At 44.6% G+C, this 24,649-nt stretch overlaps 2 protein-coding genes across 10 annotated transcripts in view; one reads left to right on the top strand and one right to left on the bottom strand.

The window, feature by feature from the left end:
* LOC120813792 (metal transporter CNNM3-like) overlaps nucleotides 1–24,649 on the top strand; it is a 36,686-nt gene that overhangs the window by 10,028 nt on the left and 2,009 nt on the right. The window contains exons 7-11 of one of the 3 annotated variants that reach the window (XM_078088680.1): nucleotides 22,171–22,340; nucleotides 22,459–22,555; nucleotides 22,845–22,975; nucleotides 23,433–23,559; nucleotides 24,174–24,337. In XM_078088680.1, the coding sequence (XP_077944806.1) occupies nucleotides 22,171–22,340; nucleotides 22,459–22,555; nucleotides 22,845–22,975; nucleotides 23,433–23,559; nucleotides 24,174–24,223 (575 nt within the window). In that variant the 3' untranslated portion in view covers nucleotides 24,224–24,337. Of the gene's footprint in view, nucleotides 1–22,170; nucleotides 22,341–22,458; nucleotides 22,556–22,844; nucleotides 22,976–23,432; nucleotides 23,742–24,173; nucleotides 24,338–24,649 lie in introns of those variants that run through there. The other 2 variants (XM_078088679.1, XM_078088676.1) reach the window with 2 other exon arrangements.
* Nucleotides 311–24,649, bottom strand: part of LOC120815181 (NACHT, LRR and PYD domains-containing protein 3-like) — a 124,668-nt gene continuing 100,329 nt past the window's right edge. Inside the window, exons 2-15 of one of the 7 annotated variants that reach the window (XM_078088644.1) lie at nucleotides 15,702–15,936; nucleotides 13,096–13,183; nucleotides 12,666–12,947; nucleotides 12,329–12,364; nucleotides 11,478–11,549; nucleotides 9,471–11,268; nucleotides 9,202–9,375; nucleotides 8,735–8,908; nucleotides 8,268–8,441; nucleotides 7,801–7,974; nucleotides 7,334–7,507; nucleotides 6,140–6,313; nucleotides 1,627–1,673; nucleotides 311–1,482 (exon numbers count right to left, since the gene is read on the bottom strand). In XM_078088644.1, the coding sequence (XP_077944770.1) occupies nucleotides 947–1,482; nucleotides 1,627–1,673; nucleotides 6,140–6,313; nucleotides 7,334–7,507; nucleotides 7,801–7,974; nucleotides 8,268–8,441; nucleotides 8,735–8,908; nucleotides 9,202–9,375; nucleotides 9,471–11,268; nucleotides 11,478–11,549; nucleotides 12,329–12,364; nucleotides 12,666–12,942 (3,810 nt within the window). In that variant the 5' untranslated portion in view covers nucleotides 12,943–12,947; nucleotides 13,096–13,183; nucleotides 15,702–15,936 and the 3' untranslated portion in view covers nucleotides 311–946. Of the gene's footprint in view, nucleotides 1,483–1,626; nucleotides 1,674–6,139; nucleotides 6,314–7,333; nucleotides 7,508–7,800; nucleotides 7,975–8,267; nucleotides 8,442–8,734; nucleotides 8,909–9,201; nucleotides 9,376–9,470; nucleotides 11,269–11,477; nucleotides 11,550–12,328; nucleotides 12,365–12,665; nucleotides 12,948–13,095; nucleotides 13,184–15,701; nucleotides 15,937–24,649 lie in introns of those variants that run through there. The other 6 variants (XM_078088641.1, XM_078088646.1, XM_078088643.1 and 3 more) reach the window with 6 other exon arrangements.

Below are 24,649 nucleotides of genomic sequence, written 5' to 3'. Positions count from 1 at the left end.
GGATGAAACCTTCAAGTTGCACCTGAAGCACCGAGCTCAGTAGTTTGTGTTGTTTGGAGACGACTCTGCGTTAACGTTCATACGGTTAATAAACCAAGTTATTTATTACTTATTTGTTTGTTTATTACAAACTTTTCACTTCCTTTGTCAACCAGCTGTAACACAGATGTTTTCTCTGCTAGTGACAAAACAAGTAAATACATATAAATAATATGTAAATAGTACAGCATGTTTAAGAAGGATCATAGTATTTCATGTCAAAATAAACAATACAGCATGTTTATATTATGACGTGTTTAAAAATGTACAGTTTCCAATAAAAGTCATTTATTAACATTAGAAACATACAATTATATTGCTGTTAAGCCAAAGTAATACGTGGACTAAATGTTGTACTATTATAGTGAATAAAAACACAAGTACTGATATTATCTGTCAGGATATTAAACATTTTCTTCAGAAGTTTAATCATTAAAAAAAGCTTTTTGTTTAAAACAAACCTGATTATGTGAAATTATTTCTTAGTTCGCTGAACAGATTCTGAAAGATTAAGTTAAAATTGTCTTAAAAAAGAATTCGACATTTAAAGTGTTTCCCCTTGTTGTTATTAGCGTGAGTGGAAATGAAACACACACATAAGGACACATTTATCTCACATGGGGGCAGACGAGCATTTTATAAAACGTCTTCTTGAAGATATAAAGATGAAGATTAAAGCCTAATTAGGAGCCGATATCTAAACGATGATCTATTGATTGAAGGAGCACAGCAGCATTAAGCTGAGCTCCTTCACACGTCCACCTGAGTCCCAGAGAGCTGTGGACCCCCCAGAGTCCAGACCAGCTCAGGTACCCCTCACCTGCTCCACCTGCATCTACACCCACATGAACCACCATCAGCTGTGTGACAGAGAGGAAGGTTCTCCACCAGGAGGAGACTCTCCCTCCTACAGAGGACACAGAGACACTGAGGAACCAGAGGACCAGAACATGAACCCAGGATAAAGAGGTTCAGTGAATGTGGTGCTGAAGGTGTGGAGGTGGATCAGTGTGTCAGAGGAGACTCTGTAGAAGGACAGAGAGCCAGCAGGACAGTCCACATACACTGCTACTCTACCAGAGGAGGAGGAGGAGGAGGAGGTGGTGATGTCTGTTCCTGTATTATTGTGATGGACAGAGTAACCTCTATCAGAGCATCTCAGACTCCAGGACTGATCATTGTATCCAAACCAACAGTCACTGACTCCTTTCCTCCTGATTCCTCTGTAACTCACTGATACATGAACGTCTCCGCTCCACTCAACCTCCCAGTAACAGCGACCAGTCAGACCAGTTCTACACAGCAGCTGAGGGGAGGAGACAAATCTGTCTGGATGATCAGGATACGACTGATCCTCCTCCACACATGTCACCTTCCTGTTGTTGTCAGACAGTTTGAGGTGTTTGTTTACTGTGTTTGTATCGATTGTGAGTTCACAGGAATCTGATGAGAGAACAAGACACAAAACAGCTGCAGTTATTAATCATGTGTTCATCTACTGACACGTTGATGATGACATCACAGAGGTGAATGAGTGATGTCACAGTGTGAAGATGGTTGAATCTTCATGAATCAAAGCACACTTACACTTCCTCAGACCTGGTGTCAACCATCGGACTCCATCAGGCTCCACCCTGAAAGGAGGAGGGGGGTCAGAGCAGCATGGAGACATGGACATTACATCACTCTCACACACAGCTTTGTCCTTCATGTCCACATGGAGCACCTCTTCTTCTTCTACCACTACTTACAGACGACCACAGACTGTCAGTCAGGCGTCACACAGCGACGAGGTGCTGGAATATATTCATGGAATAAAGTAGATAAATGTGGAATAAATAATAAACGGACCTGTCACTGTACTTTCACCAGATGGGAATTAAAATGTGAGAAATGACGTCGTGCTGCAGATGAAGCTTCATGGGACGTGTGCAAAGGAACATTAACATTAAACCGTTTAATAAGCAAATATTCACTAAATATAGAAATAAAGACCATTCAGTATTTACAATGTTTCACAATGAACAAACAACACAAACAAAGAAGAAACGCACTCGTTAGTTTATTGGATTCACTGTTTGGTTTTTCACTCATTCACTTCCGTCCCGTTCTGCACTTTTACTGTGATATTACAGAACGTCCTCATGTAAATACACTCAAGCATCTGCAAACGGGTCGGCGTGTGGATTCAAGCCAAAGGTGTGATCATTGAATGTACTGTAGTATTCAGTCAGGTCACAGGCTGCTGATCATAATAGTACTATTATAATATAGTACTTTGTGTTCTCAGCGTGTCGAGGTGCAGAGTTACTAACGATTGTCACGTCATCAGCTGTTGTGTCAACACGCCTCATATGGTTTACAGGAGTAATCACATGATGTAGAGACAATGTCTTCATTAGAGTCAAAGGGACACAAGGACTGTTCATTGATGTTCACCCTCCAACACTGATGGACATTCAAGTAAAGGTAAGAAATACAACTTTAATATCACTTGTGATCATTTCAGCATTGATACAGTTTGATATCAGCTTTGTCTTCATTTGATTTGATCTCGATTCCAATTTAAAGAGCGGCTCTGATTTTAATGTGACCTTCTGAAAAGGTTGAATAGATTTGATCTCCAGTGGTGGAACTAGATTGTATTTAAATGTCAGATAAGTGGGTTATTATTGCTTCAGGCTTTGAGTTAAGGTCCATCGTCACTACTAGTTAAAGTTTGAATGGTATTCAACGTTTAAACATAAGATTGATTATTGATTATCGTTGTGACTTTAGACTTTTACTTTCTTAACTTGAACTTCATTTTGCTTTTATGGATTTTCATTAGACGTTTATTTTAGTTTCCTCTTCTCTCTCCTGCGGCAGCGTTTACACCCTAAAAGTTTCATCTCAGCTTTGTGATTCTAACATTGAGTTGGATTGATTTTTAATTTGCTGAAAGCCGTAACTAGTTTGAGATGATCTGCGGTTTAGTTTGATTTGTACTGACGGCGTTCTGATCCGTGTTGTAGTTGTTATGTGACTCAGTGGTTTGATGGACTGGTTCCCTTTCAGGTCCACTGCTTTACTTTCCATTGCTGAGTTCACTTTGTTGTTTGGTGTTTTGCAGGTTTCATTAGTTTGACTTTACATCATTAGTCGTCTCCTCACAGTCAGTGACAGAGTAGCTCCTAAAGGACAGGAGGACATCTCAGGGGGGTTTAGATGCACCAGGTTGCATCATGGTCGTGTTTACGACTCAGGACCTGCTGAGTAGCACCAGAGAGAAGATGGAGGAGCAGACGGAGGCCAAAGGAAGAGAAGCAGTGGACGGACTTGAGAGCACGATGAGGAAACAGCTGAAGACACTTGTGAACATCAAGATGTCTGCAGCAGTAAACAAAGGACAGAGACAGGAGACAGACAAGGCCCGATACCCCGTCCCCCAAAGGCCCCAGATCCAGCAGGTAGGAACCGTTCAGTGGGACATCAGCACCCAGCAGCAGAGGACGAGGGACAACCGAGGGAGGACAGGTGGACCTTATATATGTGGACAGGAGGGACATTGGTGCAGAGAGAGTCCCAGGAGACACGCGACTAAACGCTCCTCCACGGCTGGAGGCTCCACCTCCACCCACCTCCACCCCTCACCTCCACCTCACTTCCACCCGCCTCCAACTCACGTCCCTCCACATCACCTCCATCCACCTCCACCCCCCTCACGCAACCCCCACAGCAGACGAGGCCCAAACAGCAACTGGTGCCACGTGGCCCCCCACTGGCTCCCAGCAGCTCAGATAAGCAGCCCCAGTCTCCCCAGTTTACGACTCACGTTGCAGAAGAAGAAGAGAGAATAAAGATTATAAACCGCTGAGATTTAAAAACACAGATTGATTCACTAAAAGAGGGAAAGTGTCATTAAAAGGTTGTGAAGGATTTAAATGAGGAATGAAGGTGATGAGAAATGAGGACAGTCGTTGGACATAGTGTCAGTTTTTGTATTAATGTTGTCGTGTTTTAGTCTCTAAGTTCTAACCTGAGTGTAAAGTGCCCGATACACTTGATACACAATCTGGATGATGGATCAAATGTCTGATCAGAGGAACATTGATAGCAGCAGTACATGAAATATGGACACTTTGTCACAGACGCTTCAACGCGTCCACACTTACATTTCAATACGCTGAACATGAGAGAAAAAGTCTGTCAGACAATCGCAGAGCGACGGAATGTGGAAGCATTTAAAAATATCTACTTACAGGAAAGTTGTAGACTGTTTGAGTTGCTTTTAATGATTGTTTGATGTGTTGAAGACGTTGAAGAACAGAAGTTGAGGGTGTTGAATGAGTCCAATCATTAGCAAGGTACTAAACTAAGCAGCATGAGACACATTCACAGGGGACATCTGGACAGACAGGAAGAGGAGTTCATCCTTTCATAGAATTATGCTTATTCAGATAACTAAAAGCATTTATCAGAATAGGAAGAATTGGTTTCAAAAGGCTAGAAGTTCTTGTATCTGCTGTTTCTATTTCAAGTAAAGCTACACAACAACACAGAGAGATTGTGTCCGTTTGTGAAGGTAAACTATGAAGGACACGGTCTCATCCATTGACCCTGTGATTGGTCTCTAACTACGTCCTTTACGGAGTCTCACATCTCCGTTTTCACAGCACAATACGGCCGTTATTAAAAGGAAGAATGTTTACGAGAGAACGGATCAGATTGAAGAGCTTTTGTGGGAAGAAATGCGTAAATTTGAGCACTTGTACAAGCCGTCATTGGCGGACTATAAGGACGCCGGACGGCCTCTGATTCATGGAGGGAGATCTCCACAAACGAGGGGAACAAAGTTGTGGAGGAAAATACGGGACAAATGTGTCCGTGATGAAAAGCAGCAGTGTGGATGCACGGGGCAATAAAGTCATGATAAATAAATAAAGCAACCAGCGACTTCCACACACAAAGACGTCACTCTCCAGGTCGTCTTCAACAAAACACGTGACTCCACCTGTTGTTCTGGAGGTGAATCGCTCTGCAACACACGCAGGACTTTACAACCAGGAAGTGAAACCAGTGCGTCGGCACGACGACGCCTTTATTCAGGCTTATTACACCGATAGAGTGGTGGAATGACGCGGATCAGCCAATCTGAACTCGACTTATGAATAAAAGAGGTAGAAACTTTACACGTGTACTGTCCCTGCTCTGGGTTATCACGTAGATATGGTTCTAGCCTCGTATTTCAATGTTTTAAGGGATTTATATGGTTGTTTATGACATTTTTGAAGGCAAATCTGGTCGGAGGTCCAAAGGGTCCGACTGTGACACTGCTGTTCACATCCCGTCTCCTAGCAACAGTCAACACTGGTTTCCATCACCTGTAGTCTGGAGGTGAAGGTGTTACAGCTCAGGTGGGTCTGCAGCCACAGAGCACTGTGGTCCAGTCCTAAACAAACCTCTTTGGGCTCTGACACACCAGGTCCACCATCAGCTGTTGGTTCTTCACTGAGCGTCTGTGGCCGACTGTCACCTGTAGCTTCAACAAGTCCACTCTCATCATCCAGGGAACTGGCTCTCAGTGCAAAGCACCAAAAGCAGGTGAAGCTGAACTCCTTTAAAACACCAAACGTTCCTCCTGTGATGATCCATCAAGACGCTTTGAACAGATTGTTTCTGACTGTTTGTCTCTTAATGATAATGTCTGGACTAAAGGACAAACACACACTGGAGGCAGATGACCAGCATCTAAACATCCAAGTGTTGTTTGTTAAGAGCCCACAAACCTGCAGCGTGACGACGTTGACTCATATCAACCCACCATGATGCCGTCAACGTGTCAGGAGACACTGTCCTCTCTTACAACAACAAGACAAGACTCCAAAGAAACAAGCCTTTCATCACCTTCCTCCCTGTTCAGGCTCATCCTGGCTACTGTTCCTCACTACTTCTGTCTGTGTTGATGGTCTCATGTGGGACACAAACAGTAGATGAGTCTCTGGTAGTTTGAGGTCAGCTTGGTGTGTCAGGGTCTTATTAACCAGGCTGACAGTGGGACAGAGAAAAGGTTTCCAGCTCCTCTACAGACTGATGGTCTGTGGCTGCAGCCTCTTCATACCTGAGAGTCTCCAGTCTCCACTGAGGATCCTCCAGTCCAGCAGACAGCAGCTTCACTCCTGAGTCTCCTGGATGATTGTAGCTCAGGTCCAGCTCTCTCAGATGGGAGGGGTTGGAGCTCAGAGCTGAGGCCAGAGAAGAACAGCCTTCCTCTGTGATCAGACAGCCTGACAGCCTGCAGACACACAACACACACACATGTCACATGATCTGAGGGAGCTGTGAGGACTAGAAGGTCACTGCAGGACTGAGATACTATCAGGTACAGAGGGGTCACATTAACATGGTGTGATGTCACGAGAGGCTGGGTCCTGGACGGCTGGGTCCTGGCCTTCATAAGGGTTAGAGACAGACAGCCAGTGGGGTTCGAGAGAGACCAGACCGCCGTAGGAGGATATCGTGGAGGAAGACTGTATATTCTTTTAGGGCGACTGTGGGTGAGTGGGGAGCACGGTCGTCCTCCAATCAGAGGATTGTCGGTTCGATCCCAGGCCCGGCTAACCTGCATGTCGTTGTGTCCTTGGGCAAGACACTTAACCCAACATTGCTCCTGTAGCTGCGACTACAGTGTGTGAATGATAGTTACTGATGGCAGGTGTCACTGTGTATGGTTCTCCTGTCATCAGTGTATGAATGGGTGTGAATGGGTGAATGATGTCATGTAGTGTTAAAGCGCTTTGAGTGGTCAGAAGACTAGAAAAGCGCTATACAAGTACAGTCCATTTACCATTTATTCTTGTGAGTTGGATTTATGATTCCCCTTCGAAGACGAGACATATTTTAAGATTGACCGGAGCCTGAGTTACCCTTTTTGGACTACTGTTTTTGTTGATTCCAGAGAACGTGAATAAAACCTTCTGTTTATATTTGAAACTGGTGTCCTCTCACTGCTTGAACTACCCGGTGAGAGCGGAGGCGCCTCTCATGACATCACAATGGTTACTGACTGGTTTTCAGTCACAACTAAACACCCACTAATGTACATCAACAATCTGATAATATTACTGACAACTATGATTAATCTCAAATATTTCAATTTGTAACATTATATTGGAAATCAACACTATCACATGTTTATGAAAATATTTGGAAATGACATATTTGATTTGAATCATTCAAGCAGAAAGTATCTAAAGAAGGTCAGAAAAATATCAGGGATATAAATAAACCAGGTGAACATTGATTGAATCCTGACCTGAGGGTCTCCAGGTCACAGCGTGGACTCTTCAGTCCAACACACAGCAGCTTCACTCCTGAATCCCGCAGGTCGTTGTTACTCAGGTCCATCTCTCTCAGATGGGAGGGGTTGGAGCTCAGAGCGGAAGCCAGAGAAGAACAGCCTTCCTCTGTGATCAGACAGCCTGACAGACTATAAACACACAAAACAACACACATGTCACATGATCTGAGGGAGCTGTGAGGACTAGAAGGTCACTGCAGGACTGAGATACTATCAGGTACAGAGGGGTCACATTAACATGGTTACTGACTGGTTTCCAGTCACAACTAAACACCCACTAATGTTCATCAACAATCTGACAATAATACTGAGAACATAAATATATACATAAAATAAATGTTTGTTGTAAATAAGGCAAGCAGAAAGAATCTTACGAAAGTCAGGAATTTAACTAAATAAAAGACACCGTGTTGAATCCTGACCTGAGGGTCTCCAGGTCACAGCGTGGATTCTCCAGTTCAACACACAGCAGCTTCAGTCCTGAATCCTGCAGGTTGTTGTTACTCAGGTCCAGCTCTCTCAGATGGGAGGGGTTGGAGCTCAGAGCTGAAGCCAGAGGAGAACAGCCTTCCTCTGTGATCAGACAGGCTGACAGCCTGCAGACACACAAAACAACACACATGTCACATGATCTGAGGGAGCTGTGAGGACTAGAAGGTCACTGCAGGACTAAGATACTGTCGGCTACTGAGGGGTCACATTAAAATGGTTACTGACTGGTTTCCAGTCACAACTAAACACCCACTAATGTTCATCAACAATCTGAAAATAATACTGAGAACATAAATATATACATAAAATAAATGTTTGTTGTAAATAAGGCAAGCAGAAAGAATCTTACGAAAGTCAGGAATTTAACTAAATAAAAGACACCGTGTTGAATCCTGACCTGAGGGTCTCCAGGTCACAGTGTGGATTCTCCAGTCCAACACACAGAAGCTTCACTCCTGAATCCTGCAGGTGGTTGTTACTCAGGTCCAGCTCTCTCAGATGGGAGGGGTTGGAGCTCAGAGCTGAAGCCAGAGGAGAACAGCCTTCCTCTGTGATCAGACAGGCTGACAGCCTGCAGACACACAAAACAACACACATGTCACATGATCTGAGGGAGCTGTGAGGACTAGAAGGTCACTGCAGGACTGAGATACTGTCGGCTACTGAGGGGTCACATTAAAATGGTTACTGACTGGTTTCCAGTCACAACTAAACACCCACTAATGTTCATCAACAATCTGACAATAATACTGAGAACATAAATATATACATGAAATAAATGTTTGATGTAAATAAGGCAAGCAGAAAGAATCTTACGAAAGTCAGGAATTTAACTAAATAAAAGACACCGTGTTGAATCCTGACCTGAGGGTCTCCAGGTCACAGTGTGGATTCTCCAGTCCAACACACAGAAGCTTCACTCCTGAATCCTGCAGGTGGTTGTTACTCAGGTCCAGCTCTCTCAGATGGGAGGGGTTGGAGCTCAGAGCTGAAGCCAGAGGAGAACAGCCTTCCTCTGTGATCAGACAGGCTGACAGCCTGCAGACACACAAAACAACACACATGTCACATGATCTGAGGGAGCTGTGAGGACTAGAAGGTCACTGCAGGACTGAGATACTGTCGGCTACTGAGGGGTCACATTAAAATGGTTACTGACTGGTTTCCAGTCACAACTAAACACCCACTAATGTTCATCAACAATCTGACAATAATACTGAGAACATAAATATATACATGAAATAAATGTTTGATGTAAATAATGCAAGCAGAAAGAATCTTACGAAAGTCAGGAATTAAACTAAATAAAAGAAACCGTGTTGAATCCTGACCTGAGAGTCTCCAGGTCACAGTGTGGACTCTCCAGTCCAGCACACAGCAGCTTCAGTCCTGAATCCGGCAGGTGGTTGTTACTCAGATCCAGCTCTCTCAGACTAGAGGACTGTGAGCTGAGAACTGAGGACAGAGCTTCACAGCTTCTCTTTGAGAGGTTACAGTCACTCAGTCTGAAGAAACAACAATGAAGAAAATATAAACAATAAGTAGAAAAGATGGCAGCATGTTTAAGTCATGATGTGTGAATCTAACTCTCTGTACTTACAGAGCTTTGTTGGAGGCTTTGACCACTGGCAGCAGCCTCAGAAGAGCCTCCTCTGAAGCAGAGTATTTCTTCAGGTCAAACACCTCCAGATCTTCTTGTGATGACAGTAAGATGAAGACCAGAGCTGACCACTGAGCAGGAGACAGTTTATCTGTGGAGAGACGTCCTGAACTAAGGGACTGTTGGATCTCCTCCACTAGAGAACCATCATTCAGTTCATTCAGACAGTGGAACAGATTGATGCTTTTCTCTGGAGACACATTCCTACTGATCTTCTTCTTGATGTACTGGACTGTCTCCTGATTGGTCTGTGAGCTACTTCCTGTCTTTGTCAGCAGACCTCGTAGAAGAGTCAGATTGGTCTCCAGGGAAAGACCCAGGAAGAAGCGGAGGAACAAGTCCAGGTGTCCATTAGGACTCTTTAAGGCCTCGTCCACAGCACTCTGGTAGAGATGCTGTGGTTCAGGATTGGGTTTAGAGCGTTTAAACTGGTGGGAGGTTTGTTCTTCTGACAGCAGATTGACACCAGAGCTGTAGAAGGTCAGATGGACATGAAGAGCAGCCAGAAACTCTTGAACACTCAGATGGACGAAGCAGAACACCTTGTCCTGGTACAGTTCGCTCTCCTCTCTAAAGATCTGAGTGAACACTCCTGAGCACACTGAGGCTGCTTTGATATCGATGTCACACTCTGTCAGGTCGGATTCATAGAAGATCAGGTGTCCTTTCTGCAGCTGATCAAAGGCCAGTTTTCCCAGAGACTCGATCATCTTCCTGCTCTCTGGACTCCAGTGTGGATCCGTCTCAGTTCCTCCATCGTACTTGACCTTCTTCATTTTGGACTGAACCACCAGGAAGTGAATGTACATCTCAGTCAGGGTCTTGGGCAGCTCTCCTCCCTCTCTGGTCTTCAACACCTTCACCAGAACTCCAGCAGTGATCCAGCAGAAGACTGGGATGTGGCACATGATGTGGATGCTTCGTGAGGTCTTGATGTGTGAGATGATCCTGCTGGCCTGCTCCTTATCACTGAACTTCTTCCTGAAGTACTCCTCCTTCTGGGGGTCGCTGAACCCTCTGACCTCTGTCACCATGCCGACACACTCAGGAGGGATCTGATTGGCTGCAGCAGGTCGTGTGGTTATCCAGAGGCGAGCAGAAGGAAGCAGCTTCCCCCTGATGAGGTTTGTGAGGAGCACATCCACTGAGGAGATCTCTGTGACATCAGTCAGGATCTCATTGTTGAGGAAGTCCAGAGGAAGTCGACACTCATCCAGACCGTCAAAGATGATCATTACCTGGAACTCTTCAAACCTGCAGATTTCTGCAGCTTTGGTTTCACTGAAGAAGTGATGAACAAGTCCCACCAAGCTGAACTTCTTCTCTCTCTGCACATTCAGCTCTCTGAAGGTGAATGGAAATGTGAACTGTATGTCCTGGTGGTCTTTGTCTTCAGCCCAGTCCAGAGTGAACTTCTGTGTTAAGAGAGTTTTCCCAATGCCAGCCACTCCCTTAGTCATCACTGTTCTGATTGGTTCCTCTCCTCCAGCTGAGGCTTTGAGGAGGTCTTCTAGTCTGATGTTTTTTTCTAGTCTGTCTGGTTTCCAGGATGCTGTTTCAATCTGTCTGATCTCATGTTCTTCATTGACCTCAGCAGTCCCTCCCTCTGTGATGTAGAGCTCTGTGTAGATCTCATTCAGAAGGGATGTCTTTCCTGCTTTAGCGATCCCCTCAAACACACGCTGGAACTTCTTCTTCAGGTTGGATTTGAGTTCACGTTGACAGTTGGTGATAATCTCTGAATGAACAGAAAAAGACACAAACCAGATAGTGCTTTACTTTAATGGTGTAATATTTCCCTTGGATTAAGTTATTGGTTGTATTTTTTTGCATTCCTATCTGAAGCTACACGAATATTGACTGTGAGAACTTGACAATCGAGAACTATGACTGAAATATCTGAAATCTGATATCTGAAATATGCTGGTCAAACTATCTCAGTTTTACCTGCTTTGTGCTTTTCTGAGTTGATTAAACATGGCATACTTCCTGGGTCCATGTTGTCTGTTTTGCTTGTGCCTGTAGTTAAAAATAAGACTGGTAAATTAACTAGTATAGATAACTATAGACCTATTGCTCTTGCTAGTATACTATCCAAGGTACTAGAAGGGATTCTTATGGATAGGATTGCAGAATACATAGCATCAAGAAGAAGAAAGTCAAATATCTAGGACATGTGATCAGAGATGACCTGTGTGATGATGATGATGATGATGATGATGTGTGGAAAATTGTATGGGCAAGCGAACATGCTGGCACGCACATTTCTCATGTGCACTTCTGATGTTAAAATCGCACTTTTCAGAACCTATTGCGCCCCACTGTATACTGCCCACCTGTGGTGTCATTTTAGTAAGTCAAAGATGAAAAAACTTCAAGTGGCTTATAATGATGCACTGAGAATTGTGCGTAAAGTCCCTCGGTGGAATAGTGCCAGTGAAATGTTTGTGTCCAATAAAGTGCCCACTTTTAAAGCTGTTTTAATAAATTGTATGTATAGATTCATGTGCAGATTGACAGGGTCTAAGAATATGATTGTTGTGTCCTTAGTGGATGTCTCCAAGAGGGACACAAGGTATACATTGTGCTTCTGGAGACATTGGACCCGAAGCCTGTATAAGTTTTTATAATTGATGCCTCGTCTGCATCATTCTTAAATGTTGTTTGTGTTGTTGTTTTTTATGTGTATGTATTCTCTATGGACCTCTGTGTCTGGAATAAAGTTGATAGATTGAATATGACCACGGAAATAATTGAAGTGTGCAATAATTAGATGGTGGTACAAAAAGTCTCTTCACCTTGACCTCCATCTCCTCCCACAGGATTCGGTTTGCCTGAAACAAGATGTTTTCTGTGTTTACTTTGTGCATTTGTAGAGTGATAATAGCTGGTATATTTAGCCTGTGCTGAAATTAAAATCTACACTTAATAGTGGAATAGTTTCGCTTAATGACTGAACACCAATTATGAGACTTTATAGTTTACAGCTATACTATAGTTATAGTTTTTAATCCCTAATCCAAGGGTGGTGCCCCGCTATTATTAACGTTTGTCAAGGACGGTATTAACATGAATAATCTGTTGTATCTTTATTATACACATCTGATGTCTTTCTTCCGCTTTTTAACAACTTACCCGTAGGGTTAAAGTTCATTTTGGATAATTTTTCGGCCAGATCGTTCCTTTGAATCTCTTTCAAAACCTCCACGGCCACCTGAACAGAGGTTGTGCCGTAGTACTGCACCATCAGGTCCACCGTGTTCTCCCTGTTTTTGTTCTCCAGGTCACTGCGTGGTATTGATCCGAGGTGTTCCGGGCTTGGATCGTTCTCCAGGTGCCACTGGAATACTTCAAAGTCCTCCTTCTTGAGATCCTTTAGAATTTTGAAGATCTCCTTCTTGACTTTCTCCATCTGTCCTTTTTAAAGACACCCAAATAAACATCATTCACACAGAACAATTACTGCTCTGCATTTAAAAAGAAGCATGTTTTAAAGATGGAGTTTTATCGGTTCATTGGTTTGGATTCACAATCAAATAGAATTCTTCTCTCTCTTTCTAAGCACCTCTGATGAAGTCAGCGTCCTCTTTGTGGACACAAGTTGGTTGAATCTGTGAATATTGGGGAAGTGTGAAGGTGGTTCACAGCTTCACCTGCAACAACAGAAATGCCGTGTAATTTGTATTCATCAAACAAACTCAATTCATAATCAAACTAATCATGAAGCAGGAAGTATATGGAGCCAAATCCAGGACAAAGCTTTTGATCTTTCGAAATAGAGATTTGAAAAAAAACGTATTCAAAATAAAATTAAGATGATTTAGTTCTAGAAATGCCATCGAAATGCACACAAATGCTGATGCTTTCTTAAAATATTGCGTTTTTCACAGATAACAGACAGACAGTCGGCCATTTTCTTTTTTTTGAGCAGTTATTCTTCTCTCCACTTCAGGTTGAACCTGTCGGGGCGGAACAACTCGCCCACGTATCAATGTGAAGCTGCGTGTTGAATCATTTACTGCAGCTTCCTCACAAAGTACATGTTGTTACATGAAGGATTCTACTTCCTCATCACATGGCACCTTGAACCCTCTGGCTCCTACATCTGCTGTGCAAAGGATTGTGGGTAAGAAAAGCCAGTAAAGAAGCCTGCTTGCGTGTGTGTCTGTGTGTGTGTCTGTGTGTGTGTGTGTGTGTGTGTGTGTGTGGATCCACCAAGGAGTTTTCTAATGTGGACTTTTAAATACTTCTTAATAACTCTGTTTCACTTGGGTGGAGCTGGTGGAGTTGTTCAGGTAACAGTTACATTACATGTCATTGAGCGGACGCTTTTGAAATGACCAAGTCAAAATGATCTACCCATTATATTTATTGAGAAATATATTGAGGATTCTTACAACTTATGTTGATGTATAACCACATATGTTGCACAACACAACATAATTCAGAACTGAACAGACTGAACAACCCTTACCCTAACCCTTACAAAATATTTATTTTCATTATTTTCTAGATAAATAATCACATTATTTTCTATATATATTTATTTTCATTATTTTCTAGATATATAATCACATTATTTTCTATATATATACATAGATATTTAGGTTCCTTTCATTATTCAGTTGTAGATTTCATATTTTCCGATTCAACTGTTCAATCGTTTTTTCACTGTCAGACTTTTGGCCCTGATAAGGGGGCGTGGCATCAACCGAGAGGGGCGTGTCATCTTGAGTGACAGCTTAACAAAGAAGGCTGAAAAGGTTCCTCAACCGTGTTGCCTTCAGGAAGCGTAGGCACTGTGGTAATTATGAATCCACACTTTCTATACACCACATTCACGTGATTGGCAGTAAGACAATTTACACCAGTGACAAAGTTCTACTTAGCGAGCTGTTTTAACCCAAATCACAGAATAAGAGCAATAAACTCAGATAGTAGCGTTCAACAACCACGTTTGAATCTCTGAACCACTGTGAACGCAGCGTAGCATCCATGTGATGGAGTCTGCTCCACCCGATCACGTGAACATGGTGTATAGCGATATAAACACAATCAAACAGGAACAGCTAAACACACACAGTGATGAACCATAAGCATGTGACAGCAGATACGTGTGAGCTTGCTTTCTGAATGTGGACACACGTGAAGGACGTCCAGTCATCCGACAGCTTGTCGCAGAGAGCAGGACGTCTTTGACTGAAGGAACCCACAGTGGATATTTGCAATGGCTAAAACAACTTGAACCCTCTGACTTGAGGTATTTTCCGACATGAGGCAAACCAGTCGTACCAGATGGGTGTGTGTTTGTGTGTTAGTACACGTGTAGATGTGTGTGTGAACGGGTTTTTCTCCATTGTTGGTGTGGTTACGATCAGGAGTCCTGATGTCTGATCTATGAACGGCTTATCTGCACTTCCTCTCCAACAAGTAAAGATAATATATATATATTTACGTAGTAAGTATGTGCATTAGGTGCTATAATGTCTTTGGGGGCACGACTCTGTTTGAAAGGTCGTGTTTCATCAAGATTAGAAATATGAAGCAGTTTGATGTTGATAGAACTAAATAAGTGAATATGGTGACTAAAAGTGTTGATTCATAATTCCAGATTTCCTGAAGGCAACGCGTAGAGGAAGGTTTTCAGCCTTCTTTGTTAAGCTGTCAATCATGATGACACGCCCCTTTCAGCTGATGCCACGCCCCCTAAGCCATATCAGGGCCAAAAGTCAAAAACATTTGTATCCGAAAACATAAAATCTTCAACTGAAAAACATAAGACCTCGAATCTAAATAAAAAATATATAGTGCCCCTCCGTCTGCTACCTTCCCCTCTTCAACAGTCAAACACTCTAAAAAGTGACTAGATGTGTTCTGTGGAGCAAACAGAGCGTCTGTCAGGTGTGTTTCAAGAACAAAGGCCCAGGTGAGCTCTGTGGTCCCTGCTGGGTCCTAGGGCCCCTCCATCTGCTACCTTTCCCTCCTCATCTGTCAGTCCTCACAGACCCCAGATCAGACTGAGCTCCTCGTCTTCATCACAGCGTCATCATTCAGACTAACAGCAACTCCTCTCTGCCTGCTCACACAGGCGCCATCTTGTTTCCCAGCTTTAAACAATCACACGTCCACAAGCATCAATGATGTCATTCAACCAATCACAGCTGCACTTACTGAACTTGTAGACATGAACTTCCTCAGTGAGCAGCTCTCTTCTGTCCTCAGCAGGTCCGTGTAGAAAAGCAGCTCCGTGCTTCACTTCAGCTTCCATCAGACGGAGTGAAGTGACGCAGCTTGTTGGAGCTTGTTGTCCTTCATCAGAGAGGGTGCGTCCTCACGTCACCATCAAAGTATGCAGTCTGACTGGTGCACGTCCCTCTTTGTCTCCTGGTCTTCTTCTACATGTAGACTAGTAGGGAACACGTGATGAAGCAGAAACCTTTGTAACAAATGTTGTGAAGAGTTCATATTGAATAAAAACATCCACTAAGACAACAGAGTCTGAGCTCAGAGTGTTTTTATTCGCAACCAGTCTCACAGCAAAACGTGTAGCTGTGGAACGTGGTATTGTCACGCTTTCTCTCCAAAATCGTGACATACTACGTTTTATTTGGCCCATTCATTTACATCGCCTTGCAACTACGTCACTAGAAACTAATTAACGGAAGGTCGTCTACGTTCTCTGATAGAAGATTATGAAAATATAACGCAGACTTCTCGCTAGAAATGCCATCGAAATGCACACAAATGCTGATGCTTTCTTAAAATATTGCGTTTTTCACAGATAACAGACAGACAGTTGGCCATTTTCTTTTTTTTGAGCAGTTATTCTTCTCTCCACTTCAGGTTGAACCTGTCGGGGCGGAACAACTCGCCCACGTATCAGTGTGAAGCTGCGTGTTGAATCATTTACTGCAGCTTCCTCACAAAGTACATGTTGTTACATGAAGGATTCTACTTCCTCATCACATGGCCCCTTGAACCCTCTGGCTCCTACATCTGCTGTGCAAAGGATTGTGGGTAAGAAAAGCCAGTAAAGAAGCCTGCTTGTATGATGTACAATGTGACACATTCACAATCCCCTCTCACCCCCCACAGAAGATGGATAAAACCGCCACTGTCAAAACAATCCGGACAAAGTAAAGAAAAAAAAAAAATTGATTTTGATTTTCTTTTGGTGGCAACATGTTATCCACAGATGTTTAACATAAGTAGATCAAAAAGTGGAGGAAAGGGATTTAATTTTCCTTTAGTCCTTTTTGCACCGTTGCAACGCTCCAGTTGGAGGTTGGTGGAGGCTGGATTTCTGGGGATCTCACTAGAGCGTGGAGACGAAGCGGCTGGCTACGTGTGGTAAGACAGCAATAGATGGGACGAGGTTGGGAGGCTGATGTCTTTGTCCTGGGTGATGGAGTCGGGGAATTGCAGCGGCTTTTTGGGGATTTGGCCCTTTTTCGTTGATGAGGAAAGTGAACCGGCGTTGACGGTTTGTCGGGTGAACTGTGGTTGTTGTCACTTCTTCTTCTTCTTTCTTCTTCCTGAGGCAGCTGAAGAAATTCAACCTGCCAAAGACGATGATGGTCCACTTCTACACGGCCATCATGGAGTCCATTCTCTGCTCCTCCATCACCGTCTGGTATGCTGCAGCCACAGCCAAGGACAAGGGCAGGCTGCAGCGTGTCCTCCGCTCTGCAGAGAGGCTGATCGGCTGCAATCTGCCGTCCCTGCAGGACTTGTTCGCTTCCAGGTCTCTGAAGCAGCTACAAAGATGGTAGCCGACCCCTCTCACCCCGGACAAAACCCCTTCAATCTGGCAGGAGGCTGAGGTCCATCAGGACTAAGACCTCCCGCCACACCAACAGTTTCTTCCCATCGGCAGTCGGGCTCATCAACAGAGCCCGGTCCCCCACTGACTGACTATAACGTTCCACTTGTTACTCCCCCTCACACTGCACACGTCACTTTTTACTCGTCACTTTTGTCACTTCCTGTTGCACTTTATTTTTTGATATTTTCTAACTTTAGCTTTTATTTTAAACTAACCCATAACCTTACTCTACTAATAGCCATCGCATTATATTTTATTTTATTCCTCGTGCACTGTTGGCGGTGGATGATCAATAATTGGCACCCACCACGATGCCATCATCGTGTCAGGATACACCACTGTCCTCCCTTATAATGTGGAAACAAGCCGAGGCTCCAGAGAAACAAGCCCTGATCACCTTCCTCCCTGCTTCCACTTCTGCCTGTATTGATGGTCTGAAAATAAGGTTCGTTGTAAGTGGACAGAAGGTCTGTGACCTCTTGAACTGAGACATGGTGTTCCTGAGAATAAATGTCATGTACAATGATTTCACAACGGTGTCGAGTAACATCCTTCTTACATGTGGTCCTTGGAGGCGGATCTCAAGATCTTCTTGATCACCTTGACTCACTCAAGGTTTGGACGGTACGGTGGGTAAGGGACTCCTGGTCAAAGGCGCTATTCCGTCGTGGGTAGTTTGAGAGGCCAGGATCTGCTTGAGAGAGGAGAAGTGACGAGATCTTTTATAGCAAACCGGACCCAAGATATATCGTCTTTGTCTCTAGATCTCGGTTTTGCAAATGTTTATCTTTGAAGTTAGTGGTTACTTTCTTGTTCTGACAAGGTTTGAACTCAGATACTGCGAAATATTCATTTTTATGCGTTTTAGTGCTGAGAACTGGAGACTGAGGGTTGTGTCCCGAGGAGCCTGAATTACAGTAGGAACTAGTGCATATCGTGGCACTGGCAACCCGCCGAGGCACTTCCTGTTGCAGGTTGCGGTGCCGCGGCGAATCGTGGCAAGTGCCTCGACACTGCGGCAGTTGCCACGATTTCACGAGGCAGTTGCCACAAAGTCGAGGCAGTTGCCGCGGCTTCACGACAGCTACCTCGACTTGGCCGCAGTGGTGCCTCGACGGTTGCCGTTATTACGACAGCTGCCTCGACTTTGCGCCAGACAGTTTCATTTCCCAAATATGTGATATGTTTGTTTTATAATTTTACCAATATGTGACAATACAATACTGCCTTTAAAAGTACTATTGTTGGTAGTTATTTTAGTAATAAAAGCCAATAAATTATACAACGGCTTCCCATTTTAGTGCAGCTAAGCGAATATGGACTAAGATCACTTGCCGCCCTGGTTACAATCTCTACTTCGAGAACTAATCAATGCGTATGTGATTATATGAACAAACAATAACACTGGGTGGGTGCCATCAAGACGTGTCTAAAATTGAATGTCGGTATATAATATGAGTTACCAGTATTTTCATTTAAATTAATGTTGACTACAATTGTTGACAAAAGAATTTGCCTGAGCGTGATTGTGTGCATGACTGTTTTTAGATATCCAGTGATCGCACAAAAGCTGCTGGATTAAAGTATTAAGCGATTCTATATTGTCTCATGATCAGGCAACAGACAGTACCTTCATGATGGATGTTACGTAAAAGGAAAAATGACATTCTTTAAATGATATTTATTTCCTTTTGACTATATCTGTTGTGCTTGTGAAGAAGCGACCACCCAAACGCAAGGGAACGTAAAGTGTTTTAATGAACACAAACACACAAACAGAAGAATACGGGCGTTTGGCCCGCAACGGTGACGCCCAGTGAGCAGAGAACGAGGTCCAGGCCGAGGGAGACGCACCAGACAGCAGGCAGCTCACGTCAAACAGGAGGCTGGGTAAAGCAGAGGTTAGCAACGGGACAATAATAGTTCAGCACGAACCGTCAGGACACAACAAGGCAGGCGATACGGGACAGCGAGCTCAGGTACGTCGGGTGCACAGGTAAAGCTCTGCTGGAGAACAAGGGGAAGAGGGAGGCTAGAAATAGTGTCTAATTAGAGGAAGCAGGAAGAGAGGATGATGAGATGAGAGAATGAGAAGCAGCTGGGAATGAATGAGCAGGTGTAATTAAGTGTGTGTGTGTGTGTGTGTGTGTGTGTGTGTGTGTGTGTGTGTGTGTGTGTGTGTGTGTGTGTGTGTGTGTGAAGGGGGGGTGCGAGTGTGTGTAAATTACAAGAAAGGGGTGGAAAGGAAAAAGAGGAAGGTACCCGGTTTATGACAATATCATGCTATAAACAGTTTTTATTGTTTACTAGGGAGACAAACATGTATTTCTTAAGTATTTTATTAAAGAATCACTAGATTCATCTATATGGTGTTTTTTCACGTCCATTGTGTTTACTGTGCATGAATGCAACGCATAAATCAAGTTCTGTTCTTTTGTGAATGCGCTGAATGATTTCTGCAGATAAGTCCGTAAAAAATGAACAGTTTTGTTTTAAGCCTAGTACTCTTGACAAAAATATATAATATTACTAGTGGGTGAAATAAAATAATCTCTGCTTTGTTTTTTAATGCAGAAATAAATGTGCTCAAAATCATCTCTGTAATTGTGTCTTGGTTTTGTACTGCAAAGATTTGAACATTTCTTAACACTGCTTTCTGTCACTTCCTGACGTGTCTTCAGCACTGAGGAAAAGATTAGGCCTTTGAATGAACTGTAATATAACTATATTATATACCTATACTACTAAAATATATATACACACACATACAAAAAGCTTTCAGCACTTCTCAATAGTTTTAACGTTACAAGGCATCAATATTTACAATTTGCATTCATTCGGGGCGCTGCCGGAAAGTGGTTATCGTAACCAAGGCAACGAGTGGTCTTAGCCCATATTAGCTTAGCTGAGCTATTGCATCACTTATCGGCGTTTTATGACTAAACCAATTACAACCAACAACACTCGTACTCTTAAGGACAGAGTGCAGCATAGTACATGATAGTATTGTCACATTTTGTCAAAATATGAAAAGAAAACTGCAACAGTCGAGGCATCATTGCCGCAAAGTCGAGGCAGCTGTCGTGAAGTTGTGGCCGCTGCCACGACTCGCCACGGCAACTCAACTCGCAGATAACAGTCGTACTCAAACTGTATTATACCGTCACATGTTGCATATATATGAATACTAAAATGAACGGAAACAGCCGAGGCACCTCTCCCTTAAACTCCCGGTGCGTCTATCAGCCGAGGCACCTCTCCCTTAAACTCCCGGTACGTCTATCAGCCGAGGCACCTCTCCCTTAAACTCCCGGTGCGTCTATCAGCCGAGGCACCGCTCCCTTAAACTCCCGGTGCGTCTATCAGCCGAGGCACCGCTCCCTTAAACTCCCGGTGCGTCTATCAGCCGAGGCACCTCTCCCTTAAACTCCCGGTGCGTCTATCAGCCGAGGCACCGCTCCCTTAAACTCCCGGTGCGTCTATCAGCCGAGGCACCGCTCCCTTAAACTCCCGGTGCGTCTATCAGCCGAGGCACCTCTCCCTTAAACTCCCGGTGCGTCTATCAGCCGAGGCACCTCTCCCTTAAACTCCCGGTGCGTCTATCAGCCGAGGCACCGCTCCCTTAAACTCCCGGTACGTCTATCAGCCGAGGCACCGCTCCCTTTGGTCGTGGCAAGACTCCTTTAACTCGAGGTACCTCTCGACCGATGAACCGGCCCCTGAATTCGTGGTACCGCTCGAGGTACCTCACTCAGCCGAGGCAACAGGCGAGGCAGTTGCCGTAAACTCGAGGCAGTTGCCACGATTCGCCGCGGCGCCGCAACCTGCAACAGGAAGTGCCTCAGCGAGATGCCGGTGCCACGATCCGCGCTAGCCCTCTCTCCTGAATTACAGGTGAATCGTAAACCACGGCAGACAAGACACGGGATGAAGGGATTTTTCTTTTTCAATTTCCCCTCTCTGAAATCCTAATTAGTCCTGATAGGAAATGTAATAGAGCTGGAGGAGAAAGATTGCTTTTATTCACTGTGTGTCAACAGGACTGATGGAATGAACAAATGGTACAATTGGATAAAAATTAAAGAAAATAGCTCAAATGGAAAATAGTTGGGTTACTATTATACGGCAGAACTTATAATCTTATAAAGTCAAACCATTAAACAAGTTAAAGACAAAAAACAGCAGAGTAAATGATAACAATGTTTAAAGAAAATAAATAAACTGGATTATCATTAGACAGCTGTGGGAATCAGGCAGAATTGTTCAGCATCAGAGACCAAAAGCAAGAGTCTGTGACCTGATGTTTTGGGTCCTGTGTGTACAGATGTGTATGTTTGACTATGGTTCCATTCCTTAGTCAAAAAGAAAAGGTAAACAAAGCAGGGATACCGTTGATAAAAAGATCTTCTACTGAACCTTTTTACATTTCTTTTCATCACAGGAGTAACGTCTTGAGGTGGATCTGGACTGGACTCGCTTCGCCCGGCGGTTCCCTCCCTCGGAACGCCAAGTGCCACCAAACATGCCGAGGATGACGAGGAAGATTCCCTTTTATCTCACGAGTGAACAAATCCTGCATGCAGCTTTTTTCTTATTTCTGTGACTATTCTTTTAGAAGAAGAAGCAGAACTTGCATGTAGCAGTTGATTGATAACTTATTGGACTGAAGCGTCACGCGCTGATGGACTCGGTCACAGTTTCACTCCACACGCGTAATGATTACGTTCCATGTTGCTTATTCTAAGAGTGAAGAAGCCGTTTGTCCCGACATTGTACCTCACGTCGCTGCCCGTGTCTCCTGCCCCCCCCCCACAGAGGTGGCTCACTTCAGCCCCGGGCGCATGTCCGAGAAGGTCCTGTTCCACCTGCTGCGTCACCCCAGCGTCAACCAGGAGGTTCCCTTCGACCCGAACAACCGGCTGAGCGCGGCTCACTACCTGTACACGCGCAACCACCCGGTGGACTACTTCATCCTGCTGCTGCAGGTCAGTGAGCCTCTGAGAGCCTCTGAGGCCCGTTGCTCGTCCGTCCCACAGAGCGGCAGGAAGAAGACGTGGAGCGCCGTCACGTGACCTCTGGCTGCTTCATGTTTGCGGTGCTCAGGGTCGCGTGGAGGTGGAGATCGGGAAGGAGGGGCTGAAGTTCGAGAACGGAGCGTTCACGTACTACGGCGTGTCCGCGCTGACGCTGCCCTCTTCAGGTGAGCAGGAGGACTATTGATCTCCTTCATGGTGACGTCATCGCGACGGCTTCAACGTTGATGACGCGTTGTTGTATTTTATGAATGAATAACGATTCGTCGCGAGACAAGAATCACTCGGTTTGTCCGTTTGATCGTGATGACGCAGCTTTATTCACTCCGTGTTTCCATAACCGAGGTTCAAAAAGGAGGAGAAGAAGAAGCAGGACAGCAGATGTTGTGCTGACTCGTGTGTGTGTGTGTGTGTGTGTGTGTGTGTGTGTGTGTGTGTGTGTGTGTGTGTCTGCAGTGCACCAGTCTCCTGTGTCGACCCAGTGTCTCTCTCCCAGGGATCCCTTCGAGTCCGCCGACGCCACAAGTCCGTCCAGCTATTGTCCCGACTACACCGTCCGAGCCCTCAGCGACCTGCAGCTCATACGGGTGCGTGTGTGTGTGTGTGTGTGTGTGTGTGTGTGTGTGTGTGTGTGTGTGTGCGTGTGTGTGCGTGTGTGTGCGTGTGTGTGTGTTCTCAGCCTTTGAGTTCTCAACTCATTCTCAGTGTTCATAGTACTTTTTCGTGGTACTTTTCACTAAAGTACAACAATCTAAATACTAGGGCTGCAACAACGAATTGATAAAATCGCTAAAAGTCGAGTAAAGGAAGCGTGTTGCGCTCTGGCGCCCCCTGTGGACTGAAGCGGTGTTGCCTCTGAGCACCAGGGTCCCTTCAGGAAACGTCTCATTTAACAGGAAAACAGAAACACTTTGTTGCTCCTCATTTGTAGCCGATTCTGATTGGTTGAAAAGAGGCGTGTTGTTAAAATGTTGAAGTGGTTTTATATTAGAGTGACATTAATGAACGTGCACTAACCCACTAATCGCTGCACGACGCTGGCAGGTGACTCGTCTCCAGTACCTGAACGCTCTCATGGCGTCGCGGGTCGGTCACAGTCCAGATCCTCCAGAGATTAAGATCCTGCCCAACAGTCAGACCAAGCTGCTCAACGACAGAAACTCACAGCCAGGTACGTTTCTCCACCGTCCTCCTGGAACCAACACCAGCGACAACGTGTCCACCAAACCGCTGTGAATCAGGACGCAGGTCTTTTATTCTACGATTTCCTCTCTTTATAAAGGAAAGCTTAGTGGACTTAAAATATGAAGCGTGCATGTTAGAGAGCTGTCAATCACAGTAAGCCCCGCCCTAAAGCATCACCTGCTTCATGGTCTGTTAGAGACCAGTCAATCACTTTAAGCCCCGCCCTAAAGCGTCCCCTGCTTCATGGTCTGTTAGAGAGCTGTCAATCACTTTAAGCCCCGCCCTAAAGCATCACCTGCTTCATGGTCTGTCAGAGAGCTGTCAATCACAGTAAGCCCCGCCCTAAAGCATCACCTGCGTCATGGTCTAATAGAGAGCAAAGAGGAAGGCGTTGTCTCTCCGTATCATAGCAACCAGATGTAAAACCTTCCTGTAAAAAGCGCTTCGTGGACACAGACTCTTTGTGGATGAATCGCACTCGAGCGTCTTTGTGTTGTTTCCTCGCTGCTCGTCTCCTGATGGCTGAACGATAATAATCTTCCTCTTTCTCTCCCCTCTCTGCTTTCGCACCTCCGTGTCTTCTTCTGTGGTCTCGTCCAGAGTTCCCCGTCAACTTTTCCTTCTTTGATACCATCGAGAATTACTGTTAGTATTTATTCATTTAATGTTTGTTTGTCTGCATGAGGTGAAATGCAGCCGTCTGAGGCGTGACAGCAGACACACACACACACACACACACACACACACTCCGCTGTCCCCCTGTGTGCGTTCCTGTGTGTCCATTTGTGTTTGGTGACGTTTTATTTCCTCTGCTCTTTCCCTGCAATCATCTCCCGTCTCTCCATCAGTTAAAGGTCGTGTCTGATCTGATCCACATGTTTATATCCATGACCTTAAAGGCTGAGACGTGTCCCTCTGGCGTCCACACTGGAGGCTCATGGGCACGAAGGCAGAGACGCGGCCCGAACCTGAGCTGCTAACGGTTCAATCGGCTTGTTTTCAATAGACACAATTTGCTGAAATGCAAATATATAATATATATATGTATTTATATTTGAATCACTAAACAATAGTTT

This window comes from Gasterosteus aculeatus, chromosome 14 (genome assembly GCF_964276395.1).
Source record: "Gasterosteus aculeatus chromosome 14, fGasAcu3.hap1.1, whole genome shotgun sequence".
Classification (NCBI taxonomy): domain Eukaryota; kingdom Metazoa; phylum Chordata; class Actinopteri; order Perciformes; family Gasterosteidae; genus Gasterosteus; species Gasterosteus aculeatus.
This window is presented reverse-complemented; position numbering and strand designations above follow the sequence as displayed.